The 21535-nt window shown below is 45.5% G+C and overlaps 1 protein-coding gene and 1 long non-coding RNA gene across 2 annotated transcripts in view; one reads left to right on the forward strand and one right to left on the reverse strand.

Annotated features, from left to right (window-relative positions):
• SLC25A22 (solute carrier family 25 member 22) overlaps positions 1-21535 on the reverse strand; it is a 62097-nt gene that overhangs the window by 11455 nt on the left and 29107 nt on the right. Inside the window, exons 2-7 of the mRNA XM_083165402.1 lie at positions 20865-20963; positions 18721-18846; positions 14242-14297; positions 12993-13083; positions 1822-1940; positions 307-463 (exon numbers count right to left, since the gene is read on the reverse strand). Coding sequence (XP_083021528.1) covers positions 307-463; positions 1822-1940; positions 12993-13083; positions 14242-14297; positions 18721-18846; positions 20865-20884 — 569 coding nt within the window. The 5' untranslated portion in view covers positions 20885-20963. The remainder of the gene's footprint in view (positions 1-306; positions 464-1821; positions 1941-12992; positions 13084-14241; positions 14298-18720; positions 18847-20864; positions 20964-21535) is intronic.
• LOC146046185 (uncharacterized) overlaps positions 16963-21535 on the forward strand; it is a 74106-nt gene continuing 69533 nt past the window's right edge. Inside the window, exons 1-2 of the long non-coding RNA XR_014465779.1 lie at positions 16963-17058; positions 18222-18281. This is a non-coding gene — a long non-coding RNA (uncharacterized LOC146046185). The remainder of the gene's footprint in view (positions 17059-18221; positions 18282-21535) is intronic.

A 21535-nucleotide genomic window follows, 5' to 3' on the forward strand; every position in this document is an offset into this window, starting at 1 on the left:
GAACAGGCAGCCTGGCTGCATTATGCTGCACACAATGACAGCAGCGGTTATTATAAGGAGTGTAATGCTGTCTATATTGGCAGGCAGCTGCACACTGTTGTCTGTAGTCCATATATAGAGTGTTGCTATTTTGTCTATGTCCATCACTAAGAGTATTAAGTTTGAGGCCGATCCTCCTTGCTTTATAAAGCACATTGTGTTTACAGTCCAGAGGACACAAACAATGCCAGCATGGCGCCTGGTTTATCTAGCTGAATACACAAAGTATATATTTATACAGTAAAACTAGATGCAGGTTGTGGTCACCTTAGCACAGTGGCTCCCAGGCCTTTGTACAGTCCGGCAATGCCTTTGGTCCTCAGCAGTTCCCGTGAAATTGCCATGGCTGTGGGCCGCGTTGGGTTGGGCTCAGCTATAGCGCCATTCAGTCCTGCCTGGCTGGCCATCAGCTTTCTCTGGGCAGCTAACAAAATACAAGTCATCATCGAGAGAGTGAATGCTGAAAACTGTTGTATATTTGACCATCTATTAGGTTGCATTTATCATCATATTAGTACATATGACTTTCAGATCGTATAGAAAAGAGTTAATATTAGAATACAGATATACAACCTTTATAAACTTCCCTATCCAATGACATCCCCAGCCCACAATCTGGTGGACTACTATGGAACAGATAGCAACTATTCTTGTGTTAAGAAACGTAATAATAATATTCCATACCCTCCAACATGACCCATTCCATTCGGTACGCAATGCTCTGTTCCTGGACGTCCCTGGTAATGTATGATTGCCAGCAGGGGCGTAACTATAGCACCGCAGCCCCCGCCACCGCGGGGGGGCACTGTGCATGTGGGGGCGCCGGGGGCTGCGGTGCTATAGTTAAACCCCCCCTCAATCCCCCGCAGACTTACCTATCGCGCTGGTCCCGGCGGCTCCGTTCTTCTGCTAAGGACCACCACAAAATGGCCGCCTCCATATAGCACACAGTTCTCTGAAACTGTCTGCTGTATGGGGACGGACATTTTCTGGTGGTCCTCAGCAGAAGAACGGAGCTGCCGGGACCAGCGCGATAGGTAAGGCTGTGGGGGATTGAGGGGGGGTTTGCAGGGGCGGCGGGGCAGGGGTGCTCGGCGGGGGGGGGGGGGGGGGGCGCCCAAAACGTAGCTACGCCACTGATTGCCAGCACCTGTGTGGAACTAGTTAATAGAAGAGAAGGGTGTTTCAACACAGGTGCTGGTAATCATACATTACCAGGGACGTCCAGGAACAGAGCATTGTGTACCGAATGGAATGGGTCATGTTGGAGGGTATGATATTCCTCAAATGATCATGAGTGATGTTATTTTATCTGAGAATCCCGCAACTTCCGGGAGAGGTAGGCAGGTACGCTGAAAGGACAATGCACATGTTCATCTTTTTCCACATTTGCATCTGCAACTTTACACTAAATACTAGTAAAAATAAAGCAGCCAGTATTTACCCTGCATAGAAGCAAAATACCTTATCCACACCTAACTCTCTCTGCACATGTTACATCTGCCCCACCTGCAGTGCACTTGGCTTTGCCCATTTTGGGAACAAACTTGTCCTGCGATCAGGTCTGAATTAAGCAATATGTACACTCACATTGTGGGACACATTGGGTTGTACGATTTTTCAGTGACTTAAGAATGGGGGACATGGCCAACACAAGAATATGTGGCCTGTATCCAGACCAGTTTTTAGAAGATATTAAAATGATATCCTATACTGTAACTCTGATTGTGGGTCACACCATCCAGTAAAGTGGAATGTATCACCCTCTTTATCCTGTATTACCCAGCCTTCCAGCATCTTGCAGCTGGATTTTCAGCATCTCCATAGGGGTGGTGACAATTACTTGACATGTTCCAGCCCCACAGCCAGCTAGCATCTCCTTAATCAGCGTCAGCTTCTTCCTGTAGGGGGAGATACAGGACAGCATTATATAAATATCCCTCTGATATCACATGGAAAAACAAATGGAAAATATTACTTCAAACCATAGGCGTGCGCACATTGAGTGTTAAGGGTTCACAGGCACCCCCTAATGCTGTGCCCCCACCCCACACTTATTGCTGCTAGTAATACCAGCAATACCTTTTACCAAAGACTTTTGCTTTTTAGACCTGTATTCCATTAAAATAAGCGCCCATCAATCAATTATGTGTGTTTTGCATTATTAATTGTATTACACCATTGTCATATCATTACATATCTGTGTCATCCAGATATGATTTTGACTTTATTTGCACATACAGTTACACAGAGTAATTAGAAGATTAAAACTGAAGATTAAAACTGAAATAGGCCGGATATAATGGTGTGGCTAAGAGACGTTTTATATTGTAGTGAGTGCACGCCTGATTGGCGGTGTTAGACAGACCCAATGGCGGTGTTAGACATGCCCAATAGGTGGTGCTAGGCACACCGCTTTGACAGTGCACCCCCTAATAAAATGTGCTGCGCACGCCTATGCTTCAAACACAAAGTATCTGTCCCCGGTCAGTGGGATGGAGATAGAGGATGGATCTCAGTTACATCTACAGAGCACAATGAGTGACGTGCTTAAGCGCGGGTCACTCAGCACACAGCGCTGCACACCCGTGAGGCACACCCGATGTGCGCTGAGTGCTCCGTGCCGAGCAGCATTGAGCCTATGCTAAAAGGCAAAATTCTGCAATCTTAGCAGGATAGACAGTGCAGACAAAAGGTCGACGTGGGGTTTTTCACTGTTTTTTTTACCCGAATGTCGACACAGTCGACATGGACACAGTTTGATGTGCACCGCAGCCCCTCGCATTGCTTCGGGCACGGTGCCTCGCTGCGCTCGTCACATGATTTTATTCTCCCAGCACTCCCTAGTGTATGGTAGGGCATGAAATACCGCCTGTCAGCACATGTCAGCACATGTCAGCACAAAAAAAACAGGAGAAAACCTGATGTTGACCTTTTGACTGTCAACCTAGACACTGTCGACCTAATGCTTGTGTTGACTGAATGACATGTCAATATAAACCCATGTCGACCTAGAACCATGTCGACCTATCCCCATGTCAATCTAATGGTGTCGACCCAATGCATGTTGACCAACATGCTGTAGATCAAATGACAGTATCCCCTGTAGGTATATTGTAGAGACACCTGCCACTGTTTAAGCCCTTATTCTGTGTTTATCTGTATTTTTGTTTTTCCTCAAGTTCTTGTTGTTCTGTTTTTTTTTTGTCTTTTTCGTTATTTGAAAATATAATTAATAAAAAATGACACAATAAAAAAAAAAAAACCCACCCAAATCTAAATCTCTCTGCACATGTTACATCTGCCCCACCTGCAGTGCAGCATGGTTTTTCCCATTTGAGAAGGAATTTGCCTGTGCCAGTGAAATAGAATAGGGCCATAGTGTATGGGTTCTACATGCCTAGATAGCATTGGTCTCACCTCCTGAGGCCCTTTAACATGTTCAGGTCCAGGCCAATGAGTGCCAACATCTCTGTGAGAGATGCCAAAATATCTGCCAAAAATGCCAGCGTTGCTCACGTTTGTTATATAAATTCAAATAAAAAATGTTATGTAAAAAGATTATATTTCCTATAAAAAGTAACATTACAGGTCGTTATGATGAATAAAAATATTTGCTTGCCAAACATCACACCAAATTTGACAAATTCACTTGGCACTCAAGGGGTTCATCAGGCCCTGCGTACAGTGCTGCGTGCTCATACACCAGAAGCTGCAGCAATCTGGAACTGATTAGAAAGCTCTCTCGCCTACTTTTAAATAAAGGGTAATCTACAGTAGGTGCAGCACATATTGTCAGGCCCCGTCCATGGGTGCATGTAGTGACACCAGGTCTACGACCATCAGGTGGTACACCTATATCATGGGCACAATTCTGGTTATACAGAGGAGACAGCTTCTTGGAACTTACTTGTTTCTGCATTATAAATCTAAGTTATAAGACTGTGGGCCTGATTCAGACCTGTTTACTAAGCTGCACGTAATTGCAGCCTAGCGAACTGGTAAACGCCGCCCGCCACTCGGCCGAACACCTGCCCCCTATGCCAGCCTCCGGTCCTTTAACCCCTTGAGTGGTGGGTTTTCCTGGGGCAGGACAAACCTACCAGGGCAGGTTTACCCTGCCTCAGGAAAACCCACCACTCAAGCTGCAGCCACTACCTTATGCAGGTAGTGGTACCTCAGCCAGAAGAAGCAGCAGCAGCAGCGGCCCCAAGCATACTTGCCTACTTTTGAAAACTAGTTTCAGGGAGATTATGTTTGGTAGTAGAGTTTTGCACAGTGCCCCATTGAGGGAGTGTGTCATGCTCCACCCAAAGGGCGTGTCTAGATCCATATATGGAGAAAAAAGATTGTGAACGTGGCACCTAGAAGCAGAGCCGAATTTCCCATTAGGCACGTGAGGCACCGGCCTAGGGGCGGCACATGTTTGGGGGCGGCACTTGGATGCCTGTGATAGTACTGTCAGCCCAAAATGTACCAATAACTGCAAAATATCCACTGTACTGTACCGTATTCCATCTTAAATAGAGTGTAAATGGATAGGACATGCAGATACTGCCCCTATAAACTGTCCTACTTAGTAAACATTATTGTTGTGACTAGGGGCGCCCTCATCCCTAAATCCGCCCCTGCCTAGAAGCGTGGGTGCGTACTGCTACATCTGAGAGGAATCTTTTAAAATGACTTATATCCAAATGTAGATGACCCCAAAGCAGTAAGTAAGAGCTATAATACTTGGTAAAGTGCTGGGAAATGGTGCTGATGATTCCATGTAAATGTATCTGTCTCTCATTCCTTTTTTCCCAAAAAACATAACAGTGTAATGTGGGCTAGGTGACATGAGGGAGATTTCTAGACTAATGAGGGAGAGAGGGAGATTGCTGCTATTTCAGGGAGTCTCCTGCGGAATGCAGGAGGGTAGGTAACTATGGCCCCAAGTGGCTACTCTGGAAAGTTTGTGGTTGCTTTGGGGGGAGGAGGAGAGTGCCTGTCAGTGGCAGGGAGTGCACTCGGGTGTTCGGACACTCCTGTGTTCATGCTCCCGAACACACAAACAGCCGAGTGTTCCAGAGTGGCTCTGGGGGAGCGGTGATCAGCAGCGGTAGAGGGGAGTAATCATGACTGAAGGCAGTGGCGCCAAGTGATGATTGGCAGCGGGGAGTGCCCAGGGGATGGGACAGGTGGGTGGGGGGGTTCTACAGTATGTAGGTGCGCACCATTGCTGGTGCTTCCAGCACTGGCGCACACCTACATACTGTATTGTGGTGAGCCCGGAAAAACAGGCCGCTGCGGCAGAGCAGCTGAGCCCGGAAAATTTCCGGGCATACCACGGAAGCAATTAATAAATGTTGATACAATACATTACCTGCATGTATTATTCTTATGTGTTGGCCCTAGTTTATATTTTACTTATGTTTGTGAGTGAAGGTGAGGGGACATTAGTCTTTATTTTGTATTCATTTACACAGTAGTATACAAATATAAAGGATATTAAAAGCAGAACGCACAGTGTAATGGTTAGCATTACTGCCTCACAGCAGAGGTCATGGGTTCAATTCCCACCATGGCTCTAACTGTGCAGAGTATTCTCCCCGTACATGCGTGGGTTTCCTCCGGGTACTCTGGTTTTCTCCCACAATCCAACAATATACTGGTAGGTTAATTGGCTCCAAGCAAAACTAACCCTAATGCCCCTTTCACAACGCAAGGTGCACCTGGGATGTGGTTGCTGATGTCATTGTGGGGTGAAGCGGTGGCGCGTCATCAGGTGCTGGGGGAGGAGGTATTGCTTGGAGATGATGCTACCTCCTCCCTATAGTGTGAATGGGACCCGGGTTACGCATTTATACTGCATAGCAACCCAGGTCCCTTGTTTTAACCTGGGTCAAAATACCAGGTTTCTGGACCTGGTATTTTCAGAAGGCCCTTTCACATCACCATCGATATGGAGTTTACACACGGGATGCGGTCATTTGGTCTACAGCATGATGGTCGACATGGGAAACGGTTGACATGGTTATAGCTGGAAAGGAAGTTAGTTCGACAGTGTCTAGGTTGACAATCAAAAGGTCGACATAGGGTTTTTCACTGTCTTTTGAGCCGACATGTGCTGACAGGCGGTATTTCATGCCCTACCATCCACTAGGGCGTGGTGGGAGAATAAAAGAGTGTGCCAAGTGTAGCAAGGCACCGTGCCTGACGCATCGCAAGCACAGCGAGCGATGCAAGGGGATGCGGTGCACTTTAAACTGTGTCCATGTCGACTGTGTTGACATTCAGGTATAAAACCAGTGAAAACCCCCATGTCGACATTTTCACTGTCGACTTAGACATTGTCGAACTAATGGCCTGCTGAACTAACGACCTGTCGAACTAATGATCTTTCGACCTAGAACCGTGTCGACCTTTCCCCATGTCGACATTTTCCCATGCTGACCTAATGGTGTCGACCTAATGACTGTCGACCATCATGCTGTAGACCAAATGATCCCAACCCTTACACACGGAGCGGCTTGTGCTTCATTTCTAAAGCCCCGTACACACGGGGGGAGATATATTGCTCAGTTTCTCCTTTTCATCAGCGACAAGAGATGGTCGCTGATGAAAGGGAACCTCTGCCGGGGGAGCAGCAGAGGTAATCAGCTAGCTCCTGCGACCAGCAATCATAAGGGGGCTAAAAATGGGAGCGCGCACCCGGCGATTTATCGCTGGTGCGCACTCCAATCGCTGGCAATATGGTTGCCAGTGACCATATTTCGAGCGATTTTAGCCCCTATCGCCCCCGTGTGTACACAGCTTAAGAAATCTAGATAGATTGCATAGAAAAGAGGCAAAGATGTGTATGCTACTTAAAATCCACACATAACGGGCTTAGTGAATCATGATACTGTAAATTCATTTTTTTATTGTGTCGATTTGGCGATAAAAAGGTTACTTTACTGATACTAAATCGTAAAGAAACCCCTAAAGGCATGTAGTTTGTCCAAAGTATGCTTATGGTAGATACTGTAAGGCGTTTATGGGCTGACTCATTGTGATATTATGTGTGTTTCTCCACAAGGAAGCGGGCCAGGATCTATTCTCAGCGTGCTTGATTAATGGAACAGCTCATACTTGCTATTTTGCAGCAGGTGGCTGCCCAATCTGTGCGACAATTCTGTAGCTTGCTCTGTCTAATTGGTCATGCAAAGCAGGGAAATCAATAAGACATCATTTGCTGCTAAATAGTTAGAACATTGTAATATATAGTATATTTTCCAAATTGATTGTTGTTTAGGGAAATCATTTTTGAAAATAAGTAATTTTTTGTTTACACAACATTTTCCAAAGCTATAAAAAAATGTGAATTTATTTAGTGTAACTAGAAATCATGGTGCGACCAAATAGAAAATCATTCTGTAGCAGTGACTGGTATGCACATTGGGCAGTACGGATGGTGTAATGGTTAGCATTACTGCCTCACAGCTCTGAGGTCATGGGTTCAATACCCACCATGGCCCTAACTGTGCAGGGTTTGTATATTCTCCCTGTACTTGCGTGGGTTTCCTCTGGGTACTCCGGTTTCCTCCCACAATTCAAAAATATAATGGTAGGCTAATTGTCTCCCAACAAAATTAACCCAAGAATGTGTACATGTATATAGATTGTAAGCTTCACTGTAGCAGGAATTGATGTCAAATATTCTGTGTAAAGTGCAGTGGAATATGTGTACGCTATATAGGACATTGTTAATAAATAAATGTCTTTGCCATTCTTATGGTATAAATCAGCCATGTGACTGAACCGAATATAAAACATGATTATTTACTACTAAATATAAAATAATGTATTAGAGTAGTATTTCAGTAATATAAATGATACAAAATATGGAATGAAAAAGGAGATAACTCGTCTTCACTTTTTTATAGGCGTAATTTAATATTTTATAATGAAAAACCAAAGAAAAAAATTATGTGTTTTTTTTCTTAAAAAAAAATAATGGAACAAGAAAACAATATATAGGGCAAAGTACCATTTTATAACTGTTAAAAAGATTTGTCCGCCCACACACGCACTAACATCACAAGTAATCCTCTTATGCCTCAAGTGTCCTATATTCTCTGCTGCCACAACATGTTGCCTGCAATGTGCTTGTATTTTCCTATAGTTATTTTATTTATAGTCTGTTTCTCATATAGCGCAGCATATTCCATTGCATTTAACAATTGGAAACAGTGATGAAACAAACTGGGTAGTAACAAACCGACATAGAGGTAGGAGGGCCCTGCTCGCAAGCTTTATGATTACCCAGTAATATTTCTGTACAAGGTTACATGCAACTTTTTTATGAAAACTGAAAACCCAAGAAAATGGAGCTCTACGGAGCTCATACATTGGGCAGCTGCCCGTAGGGGCAATTCCCCAATACCTGGTCGGGGGAACAAGGAAAGCAAACATGTAAATCCTCGATTTACCGATTCAGACCAAAAATTAGCAGCAAAATCTTTAACATGCTATTTTTCTTGCTAATTCCCTCGACACTTTGCCGTAGATGTATGATCCGCATTAGTTTTATCTGAAGGTGGTGACAGTCTAGTTCCTTTATTAATGTTTCTGTAAATCCCCTAATTTAAAGCAACACCGCTATTGACATGCTGTATGGGCAGTGCAAATTATAATGCTGCTTTCTGCTGTAAAAGGAAAGGAGAGGTGGCCTCCTAGGACCGATGTTGAAGCACTGCGCAGGCGCACGGGGGAGGGGGCAGAATGGAGGCGTGCAGGGGGCGTTTGCATGCGTGCATCCAGGAAAACGCTGGAAATCCCCATGGGAACGCGGGTGGGCACCTGCCTTGCGGGGGTGGACGGCTGACATCATAGGAAGTCAGCTGCCCCCCCCCCCCCTGCGCCCCCCAGTTCTCAGAGCAAGATGTCACAAGTCTAGTCAGCAGAGCGGTGGGTATGCGTTAGAGGGCTCACTAAGCAGCAAACTACCGCTGCTTAGCGAGCCAACCAGAATGGCCTCCAAAGTCACCTCAGTGTAATAGAGAACTTTGCTGTTGGCACACATTGCATGCACTGTTCTGGGTGACACTTGTCTTTTTTGGATTTTCAGGAGAAATACTTTGAACCAAGCAGGTACTGAACAGCCGCACTTGCCATCACTTTACCTTTGTATCATTTTGTACTAATACGTTTTCCTATATAATTAATTTGCTTTCAGCACTAAGGCCCTGATTCAGACCTGATCGCATTGCTGCTAATTCGCACAGCGGGTGATTATCAATACAATGCATATGCGTATGGCTCACAGTACGCATGCGCAAGGCCATACTGCGATGAACTCTTGGAACTATTCCTGTTCACAGGCTGTTCGCAATGTGATTGACAGGGAATGGGCATGTGGGAGTGGAAACCGTCCTTTTTTTTGTGGCAAGAAAAAATCTGGCTGTGCAGTCAAAAACGCTGAGAGTGCCGTCAAAACCGCTGGGCATGCCGGCAAAAACGCTGGGAGCGACGGAGAAACATGTGCCAAGCTGTTTTAGGGGATGGTTTGTGACGTTATGTGCCCCATACATCAGCAATTAAGTGTGATTAATGATGTATGGGGGCCATAAGTCTCAGGATATGAGGAGCCAGCAATGACAATGCCTGTTATTAAGGACATGTAAGCAAATTAATATGCAAGTTGGGATTTCACTGGTGCAGGCGGTTTAACTGAACGCTGGCTGCTGCGGGTTCGCAGCTGTGCAATCAGGTGTGAATTACCCCTTAAACACTAAAATGCGGGATCCAGTGGAGAAGTTGCTTATAACCTCCAATCACATTCTTCCTATGTTCTACAAGGAGCTACATAAATGATAAGTAGAATCTGATTGGATGCTTTGAGCAACACCTCCTCTTCAATAACCTACACTAGTAAATATACCCCTAAAAGCCTTTTGGGTAGATACATTTAGGGGCTTGCTGCACGAGTGAATGTGCTCATATGCCGCCATTAGGCTTGCTACTATTTGAATATACTATTTCATGCTTTTTGTTCATTATTGAATAATATAATTTAGCAAAAAGCAGTCAGTCTGAGAAGTGTTAAAAAACACTGAAGTTTATGAGTGTAATACTGTATGTGAACATCAGGTGGCAAACTCGCTCAAAAACATACAGGTAGATCCCATAGCAGCGCCACCTATTCATTCAATGCCACGGTAGGCAGAGCAATGATGGTTGTATTCTTATTCTCTCTTTTCTTTCTGTACATTTTTACTTTTTCTTTTCTCTCAATTCAGTAAATAACCTGGTCACCAGATATGTCTCTCTCTGTGCTGCACCGTACGCTGAATGTCTGACCTCTCTCTTCTTGCTGTACTTTGCATTAGACATGTGCTCTAGCCAATCTTTCTTGATCTTATACAAAGGGTACACAATTCAGAGATATGTGAGGCAGGGGTAGAAATACAGGAGTAAGAGCAAGCAAGGCACAACAAAGTACAGGGGGGGCACCATGTCCTCCCCCAATGCTCCAGAGTCTGCTTTATGAGGCCCAGATAAGAATAAGGAGGGAGACCAGGGGTGTGCCATGGTCCTCCCTCTCACAGGGCACACAACCCAGAGTCCTGTCCCAGCCTGGGGATGGATCTATAGCATGGGCACTGTACCCATGTACATAAAAGAGACAGAAGCTGGAGCGAACTGATCCTTCCTCATTTGTTGGCTCTTCCCCCTCTCACCTGCAGGACTCGTTGTTGCAGTGGGATCAGCAGATAGCCAGAACGTAAGAATCTGATCAGCAACAATTCTGCTGCTTTCAGACTGCAAATGCTGGGTCGTACCTGGGATTAGGACACCGGTCTGTCCCGGAAGCGATGAGTGCATGAGTCTGAGTGCTGCTGGGTGTTGGCAGTGAATGCAGAGAGGTTGTGTGTCTGTCTGAGTGCTGCTGGGGTGTCTGTAGTGAATGTAGGGCGATGAGTGCATGTGTCTGAGTGCTGCTGGGGTGTTACCAGTGAATGTAGGATGATGAGTGCGTGTGTCTAAATGCTGCTGGGGTGTTACCAGTGAATGTAGGACGATGAGTGCATGTGTCTGAGTGCTGCTGGGGTGTTACAAGTGAATGTAGGATGATAAGTGCGTGTGTCTGAATGCTGCTGGGGTGTTACCAGTAAATGTAGGACGATGAGTGAGTGCGTGTGTCTGAGTGCTGCTGGGGTGTTACCAGTGAAAGTAGGGTGATGAGTGCATGTGTCTGAGTGCTGCTGGGGTGTTACCAGTGAAAGTAGGGTGATGAGTGCATGTGTCTGAGTGCTGCTGGGTATTGGCAGTGAATGTAGGGTGATGAGTGCATGTGTCTGAGTGCTGCTGGGGTGTTACCAGTGAATGTAGGGTGATGAGTGCGTGTGTCTGAGTGCTGCTGGGTATTGACAGTGAATGTAGGGTGATGAGTGCATGTGTCTGAGTGCTGCTGGGTATTGGCAGTGAATGTAGGGTGATGAGTGCATGTGTCTGAGTGCTGCTGGGTATTGGCAGTGAATGTAGGGTGATGAGTGCGTGTGTCTGAGTGCTGCTGGGGTGTTACCAGTGAATGTAGGGTGATGGGAGCGTGTGTCTGAGTGCTGCTGGGGTGTTACCAGTGAATGTAGGACGATGAGTGAGTGCGTGTGTCTGAGTGCTGCTGGGGTGTTACCAGTGAATGTAGGGTGATGAGTGCATGTGTCTGAGTGCTGCTGGGGTGTTACCAGTGAATGTAGGGTGATGAGTGCATGTGTCTGAGTGCTGCTGGGGTGTTACCAGTGAATGTAGGGTGATGAGTGCGTGTGTCTGAGTGCTGCTGGGTATTGGCAGTGAATGTAGGGTGATGAGTGCATGTGTCTGAGTGCTGCTGGGGTGTTACCAGTGAATGTAGGACGATGAGTGCGTGTGTCTGAGTGCTGCTGGGGTGTTACCAGTGAATGTAGGGTGATGAGTTTGTGTGTCTGTGTGCTGCTGGGCATTGGCAGTGAATACAGAGTGGCAGTGTGTCTGTCTCAGTGCTGCTGGGGTGTCTGCAGTGAAGACGGGGCTTTGTCTGAGTGCTGCTGGGTATTGGCAGTGAATACAGAGTGGCAGTGTGTCTGTCTCAGTGCTGCTGGGGTTTCTGCAGTGAAGACGGGGCTTTGTCTGAGTGCTGCTGGGTATTGGCAGTGAAAGCAGGAGGTTAGTGCAGATAGATATTGGCAGAAGCTTCGATATATTTCTGCCACAGCAGTTAATAAGAAGGTAAGATCTGAGTGAGATGTTCTGCACGATTGAGAGTTAGGTGCAGAAGATAATGAGCGCAATATTTCACTGCTCACACCTTACACTACATAACTGTCCTCTCTCAGGCAGGGAAGGAGGGACGGCGGGGGTGGAGGAGCGGGGCCAAGCTGCATTGAGCAGCATGGCCCTCGTTCCAAGATAGTAGAAGTAGACTGGACTGCACAGTTTATTTCTACTTTAGATTTCAATGCCGCATGGCCGCACCAAACACAGTGCGATTTTGACTAATTTGCTATCGATTTTGACTATACGGTCATAATTGATAGCCAAAATTGCACCGTGTGTACCTACTATTACACTGCACAACTGTCCCATCCTTCCTTATACACCTAAAGGCGCCTATACACTAGGGCGTTGTACATGCAATTTGGTTACTTTTCATGCAACTGCGGCGATAAATAGCATAAAAAGTGACCAAATCGCCTGCATTTGACGATGTGATGTGTGGTCCCGTGCGCACCGCATTGGAGCCTGAGGATCGCACTGGCTGCATGAGCAATATGTCGCATTGCAGCCAAGCCAGGCAGGCATGGCTGGGATCGCATACAATACATACTATGCAAAATGGGCCGTGAGGAACGCGCCTGCATGTGGAACTGTGAGTGTGCATCTCAGAGCCTGGCCCTTAGCGGCCAAGGCTACATTTTACCATGTTACATTTATCGAAAGACGTCTCCACTCACCCGTCTTTGGAAAGGGCTTGCCTGAAGAAATCATTCGCTGCTAACTTAATAGCCTTCTCTGGTGTCACAAGGGTTAAATTAACAGCCGCACCTGCAGAGACACAAACAATTAACCCCTTAGAGTAACCGCTGAAGCTTCTTCTATAGCAAGACCTGTACCTGCTGTGCAATATTTATAATTACTGGAAAACACAATTTTATTAAGTCGATACAGAAATCTGAATTGCGGTGTTTGATTGGGACAATGGGGGTCATTCTGGTTGACTCGCTAAGCAGCAGTATTTCGCTGTTTAGTGAGCCTCCTAACGCCGCCCGCCGGGGGCGGTCAAATGCCCACCACCATAAGTTTGCGAATGACCCCTCCGCACTGCGAATGGATGCTTTGCATCAACTGCCATTTGCCGACCATCAGTAAGTGGGCTGGCTTAATCCTGCGGCGTCCTGGTCCGAGAAGTGGGCTGCCCCCAGAAGGCATGTTCCCGTGGTCACATGGGGGCACCTGGGCAGTGCGGTAGCATTTTAGTGGGTATGCCCATGAAATGCAGCAAACGAATCCTGCCCGCCTGTGCAAGCACCACGGTGACTACACAAGTTGGCGAAGGCACCCGCACAGAAACCCTGCACCATACTTGCCTACTTTTGAAAACTAGTTTCAGGGAGATTATGTTTGGTAGTAGAGTTTTGCAAAGTGCCCCATTAAGAGAGTGTGTCATGCTCCACCCAAAGGGCGTGTCTAGATCCATATATGGAGAAAAAAGATTGTGAACGTGGCACCTAGAATCATAAGTGTGTGCTGCTACATCTGAGAGGAATCTTTTAAAATTAAATATCCAAATGTAGATAAGCCCCCAAAGCCGTTACTAACAGCTACTATACTTGTTAAAGTGCTGGGAAATGGCGCTGATGATTCAATGTAAATGTATCTGTCTCTCATTACTTTTTTTCCAAAAAACATAACAGTGTAATGTGGGCTAGGTGAAATGAGGGAGATTGCTAGACTAATGAGGGAGAGAGGGAGATTGCTGCTATTTCAGAGAGTCTCCTGCGGAATGCAGGAGGGTAGGTAACTATGCCCTGCACATGGGCATATAATAATATGCGCATGAGCCGACCTTAAACATCGGTCACCCGTGCTAACATGCCGGTTACCGATTAAACTAGAATGAGGGCCAATATGTGTTTGCACAGGTTATTGTGTTTGTGTGTAACGGTATATTATTTTTTGGAGGGTTGTTCTTTTATTACATACCTCTATACATGCCAAAGTAACCTTCTGAGCGTATAATTTTAATAAGGCAGTCTGACCTGTAAGAAAAAAAATAATAATCTTAGCTGCACATATTTTATATTTTCTTCCAAAATAGGAACATTAGTGTGAAGACTTTAAGGGAAACAGATAGAGTAGAACCAACACACATAGAGATCAGTAACAGCTAAGAGCACACGTTGGATCAATAACAGCTAAGAGCACACGTAGGGATGAGTAACAGCTAAGAGCACACGTAGGGATCAGTAACAGCTAAGAGCACACGTAGGGATGAGTAACAGCTAACAGCACACGTAGGGATGAGTAACAGCTAAGAGCACACATAGAGATCAGTAACAGCTAAGAGCACACATAGAGATCAGTAACAGCTAAGAGCACACATAGGGATCAGTAAAAGCTAAGAGCACACGTAGGGATGATTAACAGCTAAGAGCACACGTAAGGATCAATAACAGCTAAGAGCACACGTAGGGATCAATAACAGCTAAGAGCACACGTAGGGATCAGTAACAGCTAAGAGCACACATAGGGATCAGTAACAGCTAAAAGCACATGTAGGGATCACAGTAACAGCTAAGAGCACACGTAGGGATCAGTAACAGCTAAGAGCACACATAGGGATCAGTAACAGCTAAGAGCAAATGTAGGGATCAATAACAGCTAAGAGCATACGTAGGGATCAGTATCAGCTAAGAGCACATGTAGGGATCAGTAACAGCTAATTCACAGGCCAACCAATATTAGTTGGTGCTTGTGGCTAACAGTACGCATGCACAAGGCCATCCAATAATTTGTAATTGCTGACTGTGCGCTAGTTGATTGGCAGGAAGCTGGCATTTGTGGGTGGTAACCAGCTGTTTTATGGGAGTGTCAGGGAAAACGCAAGTGCGCCCAGGTGTTTTCAGGAAGGGTGGGCTCCGGCCCTGATCAGTCTGTTTCTGTCGCACTGGTGCAGTAGGTCCTGGGTTATGTACAGACTGCACACACTGGAGAAATCATTCAATGGTGAGAGGTTGCAAATGGATCTGCAGGGCTGCAATATTTTGGCAAGCCTTTCACAGGGAAGGATTTCACCGGGCGGCGACGACCAGATCCCAAGGCTCTACATATTAGCAGCCCTGTGATCAGGTGTGAATAGCCCTCTTTGTCAAAATGCCATGGAGCTGAGACAGGCTGTAAGGTTCCCAAGCTCAGAAAGTATCATCCTATTAACTACCATTATCTATCCCAGGCACAAAAAGTGGCAACGTGACAACTCTTCAAGGAGAGGCCTCAGTTAACTAAGGATATTAGGGTAATTATCGGAGGACACACAAACATAACATCCAGATAGTATGATTCCGGAATATGAAATACTCTCGGTGTGCCAAGCAAATCCAAAGGTCACATAAATACATTCTTTCAGTTTAAGGGTCAGTATATATAGAGGGAACGCCACAGATGTACAGTAGCAACATTAGTGTCAGTCCAAACCTTAAGCAATTCCTAGATGATGAGGCTGCACAGATACAGAGATGGGCGCTATAGCAAAGCGGCTGAGCCTTAGCACACAGCAGCTGCGCTAATATATGTATAAGCCACAGGGGACGTCTTTAGTAAAAAGCCACCCACTGCCAGCTTCTGTGATCTGCAGCTGAGTCCGAACACACAGCAACAGATGAACTGCGTGAACATTGGACATCTGAGCAACCCTCAGGTTACATGGGATGTCCGGTGATAGCACGCTGCCAGGACCAGTGATGCTGACAACTAGGATGCAGCCAGTGGCTTAATTACACCCAGAAAATGGGGCTGACAGGCCTCTGGAACGCTGCCAACGTCATGCATGTTTAAATTGTTCGACTGCCTCAGCCTCTACCACCTCTGAAGGGAGGCTATTCCACCTGTCCACTACCCTTTCTGTGAGGTAATATTTCCTCAGATTTCCCCTAAACCTCCCTCCCTCCCGTCTCAGTGCATGTCCTTGTGCTCTAATACTTCTCTTCGGAGAATGTCTCCCACCTGTACCTTGTTAAAACCCTTGATAAATGTGAACGTTTCTATCATGCCCCTCCCCCCTCCTTTCCATTCTCTGCTCCAAACTATACATATTAACTTTTTTTTTCAGTCCTTCCAGGTACATTTTGTGATGTAGGCCATGCACCATTTTAGTTGCCCTTCTTATACTGTCACTAAGGTTTTTATATCCTTTTGGAGATATGGCCTCCAGAACTGGACACATTTTACTGTGTTCTGTATGCAGTAGTCAAACACAGCTTAGAGCAGTGCTTTCATTGTGGTACTACCCAGCCGCCACTTGATTTTTTTATTTGTCTAATTTTACATTTCCAGAACTGGTTACAGTGAAACCAAGTACTGAATACGTATGGACACTTATCCAGGTTGTGGCAGCTGCTCTGTATTTTGTATGAACCTGTAACTTTATGTGAGTGCTGGCACAAGCCTCCTGCAACCCCGGGCACATAATGTTACTCTCCATTATATGACAGCCAAATTGCTTTTTGTAAAACAGAAAAGGGGTACATAAAGGTTTATCCGGCATCGGTACGCCAATGTGACCATACCGCGGCATACAGTGTTTGTTGTTGACATAATTCATCTTCCGATGAGCTCTCCGTGAGTCAATGATGCTTTGGGAAATGTACCATTACTCAGAGCCATCACTGTTAGACTGACAGCTGTATCAAATCTTGATTTCAGACAGCAAAGAAATAATCTCCTGAATCTGCCAATGTCCGGAGAAATGTCACAAAAGATCTCAATTTTATGACCCTCAAACTCAATCATCTCCGGTGACAGGTAGGCCCAAAGGAGGAACATTGGCTTGAAAATCATCATATTATATACTATGTCCCTAGGCAGGTCTTTTATTTCTGTTCTACAAACTGTGACATATATAGACAGAGACATTGGCATCAGTGCTCACATTTACATTCGATGTGATTACAAATGTCTACAGATTCTTTATGACGAGGGATCCCCTACACCATGTGGTTGTAAGTCCGATGGGGGCGACTGTCCAGATTTAGGGCCTTGTATTGGAATCTGCACACAAACACCTGTATTACAGAGCCTCATTCTCCATTTGCAGTTCATTATGATCAAGAACTACCTTACTAAACCTTGGGTAAGTTGGGTACGGTACACACCATGTGACGGTGCGGTGATGTAAGGATACATCGCACTGCCATACATACTGCACGATCTGCTGTATGACAGCGCAATGTACCATTACATGCCATGGAATCCTCCCATGAGACAGATAATACATTACATGGGATGAATCAATGAACAACAGTCGGGTATGAGGGATGGGGGGTACGCACTATATAATGTGTATGATAATGTTTATGATGATCCCCATCAGAATAATATATGTAACATAATAGGTTTGCACAATCTATTATGGTGTACCGTATACCCGGCTTTCTAGGCTTAGACATTGGCTGTATTATTGTGCAACTGTGCATATCATGGGGGGATTCTGCCAACCGGGCGTAAAGGGCAAATTGGTTTGCTGGTGCAGGTGTTGAAATGCCGCTTTGGCTTATAGGGGCAGATGTATTAAGCCTTAACAAGAGATAAATGCAAGGGTGATAAAGAGAGATAAACATCCAGCCAATCTCTTTTTAAAGCTTAATACATCTGCCCCATTGCTCCTTACGCATTTAATTGAACACTCCCCACCTGGTTCGGCATTCCATATTCAGAATGGGAGGGCGGAAACTCTTCTGCCTCCGATACTTTTCTATGTCGATGTCTATTTAATGTGTGCGTTTATTAGTGGAGTGCATAACTGATTACAAATGGAAACGTCTCATTTATATTTTAGCTTCTGTCTACACTTGGCCCTTTTTTTTTGCTTAGTAAATCAAGAGTTGTGTAAACTGAGCTAATATTCTGCTTTGTATTATATTTCTATGCAAGATCAGCATCTGAGGTTTTGCATTGTGTTGTTTCAGCATCCTAGGACTTCTCCTTCACAACTCCAAGGACAGCCCAGAGGTCGGCAGCTCGGAGAGGTAAAGAAACATTATTCCTCTTCCCCACATCTTCATTTGCATGAAAATCAATATCCAGTTAGAAGGAAAAACGAGAAGAGCTGTTTGCTGTCATGCAGCTGTAACATAATTCTGTGTGTGCAGAGTACACATGTAACACGTTTACGTCTGTAAGGTCGTTCCGCCTTGATGGATAAATTAGCAGTTTTTTCATCCAATGTCTTAATCTATTTTTATTGACACAGACTGAGTGTTCTTGATTGGGACAAGGAACAGGAAATATGGTACCCGTCGCCGTAGGAGTGCCGTGACCAATCACAATGCAGGAATAAGCTGATAAAATAACTATGTTTTTAATCGGTTCTTTCGCTGTATCTGAGTTTGATGACCCTAACATGAGTGAGACCTAACCCAGCAGTAACTGAGGGCACATCTGATTAGCATGAAATAACCCACTTACATGCTCTTGTACATTTTTTGTCCATCTTGCTGGTTTTGTAGTCGAGTCTTGGCCAAGTCAATTGGAAAGACACAGGTAACACCAATGAGTCCAGCTATTCCTCCATTCAGAAGCTTGGCGGGCAAACTGTAGAAGGAAAAGGAGCTGTAGTTTATTTACGGTTTCTTCACAGCAGAATACATCCAAAATAAACCACCGCTCCAAGAAGTCCTTACGGCAGTGCAGCCAGGGCAGCTTGGAGCGGTAGGTTATTTTATAGTTCTTCGCAGTACTGTAATAAGCAGTGGTTCTGGACACAGCGCGGTGGCACCAACACCACTGCCTGCTCTGCCAGTCTCTTGGCACCGCAAAGGGGCAAATCAGCTAAGAGGCACTGTGGACAAAAGAGGGCTTTTCCAATGAAACCACACCCCCTTTAATTACACTGGGGGACACCGTAGTACCGTATGGGTACGGTTTATAGGGTCGACAAGAGCAAGGTTGACAGTCATTAGGTCGACCACTGAAGGTCGACATGCATCAAGGTTGCCATGACTGAAGGTCGACATGGGGTTAGGTCTACAGGGTCATTAGGTCAACACAAGCATTAGGTCAACCTGTATCAAGCTTCAAAAAGAGTGATAAAGTAGAGAGTGATAAACAACCAGCCAATCAGCTTCTACATGTCATTTTTGAAACCCAGTCTGCAACATTGCAGTTATGAGCTGGTTGGTTGGCTGTTTATCTCTCTCTACTTTACCACTTTTTGAAGCTTGATACATCTGGCCCTTAATCTCCATCTATTTTATATCTCTGTAATGCTTAGAACATTGACCCCAAAGAGGTAGGAGGGCCATGATTATAAGCGTACAAATTCTAGCGATAAATGGAATAGTTCTTCTGTTCATGACAAGCATTGGGCAGTAATCACCGGCACGCAGATCAAATGCTAGTCCATATAGAGAAATGTTTGTCAGGGATGAGGCGCCAGCATTGTGCATCTCATTACAGACAAAAGCTGAGCTGTGGGCACACACACAGACACACACACACAGACACACACACACACATACATACACACACACACACACACGCAGTAAAGCCTGTCCGAGCTCATGATTGTTTTATCACATTATACAGTACCCTGTACCCTTCCAAACAACATGCCCCAAAATAATCTGATGAGCATCAATGTCAGTAAAGTTGGGGACTGGCTACAAACTGCAACATTGATCCCCTGCAAATACTGACTATGATATCAGTATGTGTGGCTAGCAGGGCAACCGAGAGGTATGCCGGGCACCCGGTAACATTTTGGGGACATGGCCTAATCGTGGGAGGCGTGGCCACCTCCGGCAGTTAGGCCACACCCACAAATGTTTAGCGGTGGGTAAAAAAAAAACACTTGGTGGGGGGGGGGGAGTTATTGTTCCCCCCTCCCCCTCAGCAGCAGCACACACCTACAGCATGTGCTGTAGAGGTGTGTGCTGCTGCCCAGGAGGGATGGAGGTGGTGGTGGGGGGGGGGCAGACCAGGGCCCCCCGCCAGGCACCTCCAGCAAGCCCGGGTCCGGGTAATTAGTACCCGCTCCACCCCCCTCTCGGCGGCCCTGGTGGCTAGCCCTACTATTTAATACACAATACCTCTCAGGCCTTTGCAGGTTTGATGATAAGCCAACCTGCCGGTAGTACGTGACCGGATTGTGGTTCTGATGGCCCTTAGAGCTCTCAAATGTGAAAATATGGTGACATAAAGGAATTTAAAGGGATGTGTTTCACCTTTTCTCTGGAGACTGTATGAATGGAGAAGATATCACAGGTTTATAACAGGGTTCACAACAAAGAACTGTGAACCTTGAACCCTCCTATCTGTAAGGAAAGTGAATGCCATTAATCCAGAGAAATCTGTGCAAATACTTTCACAGTCCGTCCTGTACCCTGGCATTGAAATACTGCAATATAATATCATTGCAGAGCGCGGTACTGTGAATGCAGAGAGGTCATTCCTGGCACATCCCCAGGTATGAATATAGTTACTCTACTAAGAATGTCTATCGCGCACAGAAACAGAGGCCAAGACCACACAGAACATCAGCCTGTCATTCACACAACTGTATCACACACAGAACACCCCGATATCACCCGTCCACTTCCACAATGATTTACCTGATTTGTTTATCAGCCATTTAATTACAACGTAACCCAGATAAAAGATCGAGCTCCTTCCTCCTGTAATGATGACCGGTCTCTTCAGTCTGACAGCTCCTATATAAGACAAAAGCAAATTCTCACTATTTATCAGGATAAAGCTAATCTATGTTAATCTATCCAGCATGTATTACCTAGAGGCATTCGCTCCAGAGCTGTACGCTACCAAGCCCCTCCTCTCTCACCATATATAGGACTTTCCTGGCTATTTAACACATTCATCTCTAGGGCACTATAGCTTTGGAGACATATTCTGCTGCTGCAGGTAAAATGTATCTAAATGAATCATTTATAGTGATCGAAAAAGATACAACCTTGTGCATTTGATACTGGATACAAAAAAGTGTGTAAATACAACAATATATTATCCTAGGAATAGTATATCAGCAGTTTAGTATGTATAAAGGTGGGTACACACCATGCAATATGGCCGCTGAGCGATTTTGACTTATTTTCACTCAGCGATATATAGCTCAGCGACCATATTGCACAGTACATTATATTTTCCAGCGACCTACTAATTCATACTTGCCTACTTTTGAAAACTAGTTTCAGTTGGTAGTAGAATTTTGCACAGAGCTCCATTGAGGGGGCGTGTCATGTTCTACCCAAAGGGCGTGTCTAGTTCC

This window comes from Crinia signifera, chromosome 11 (assembly GCF_055691185.1).
Source record: "Crinia signifera chromosome 11, ASM5569118v1, whole genome shotgun sequence".
NCBI lineage: Eukaryota > Metazoa > Chordata > Amphibia > Anura > Myobatrachidae > Crinia > Crinia signifera.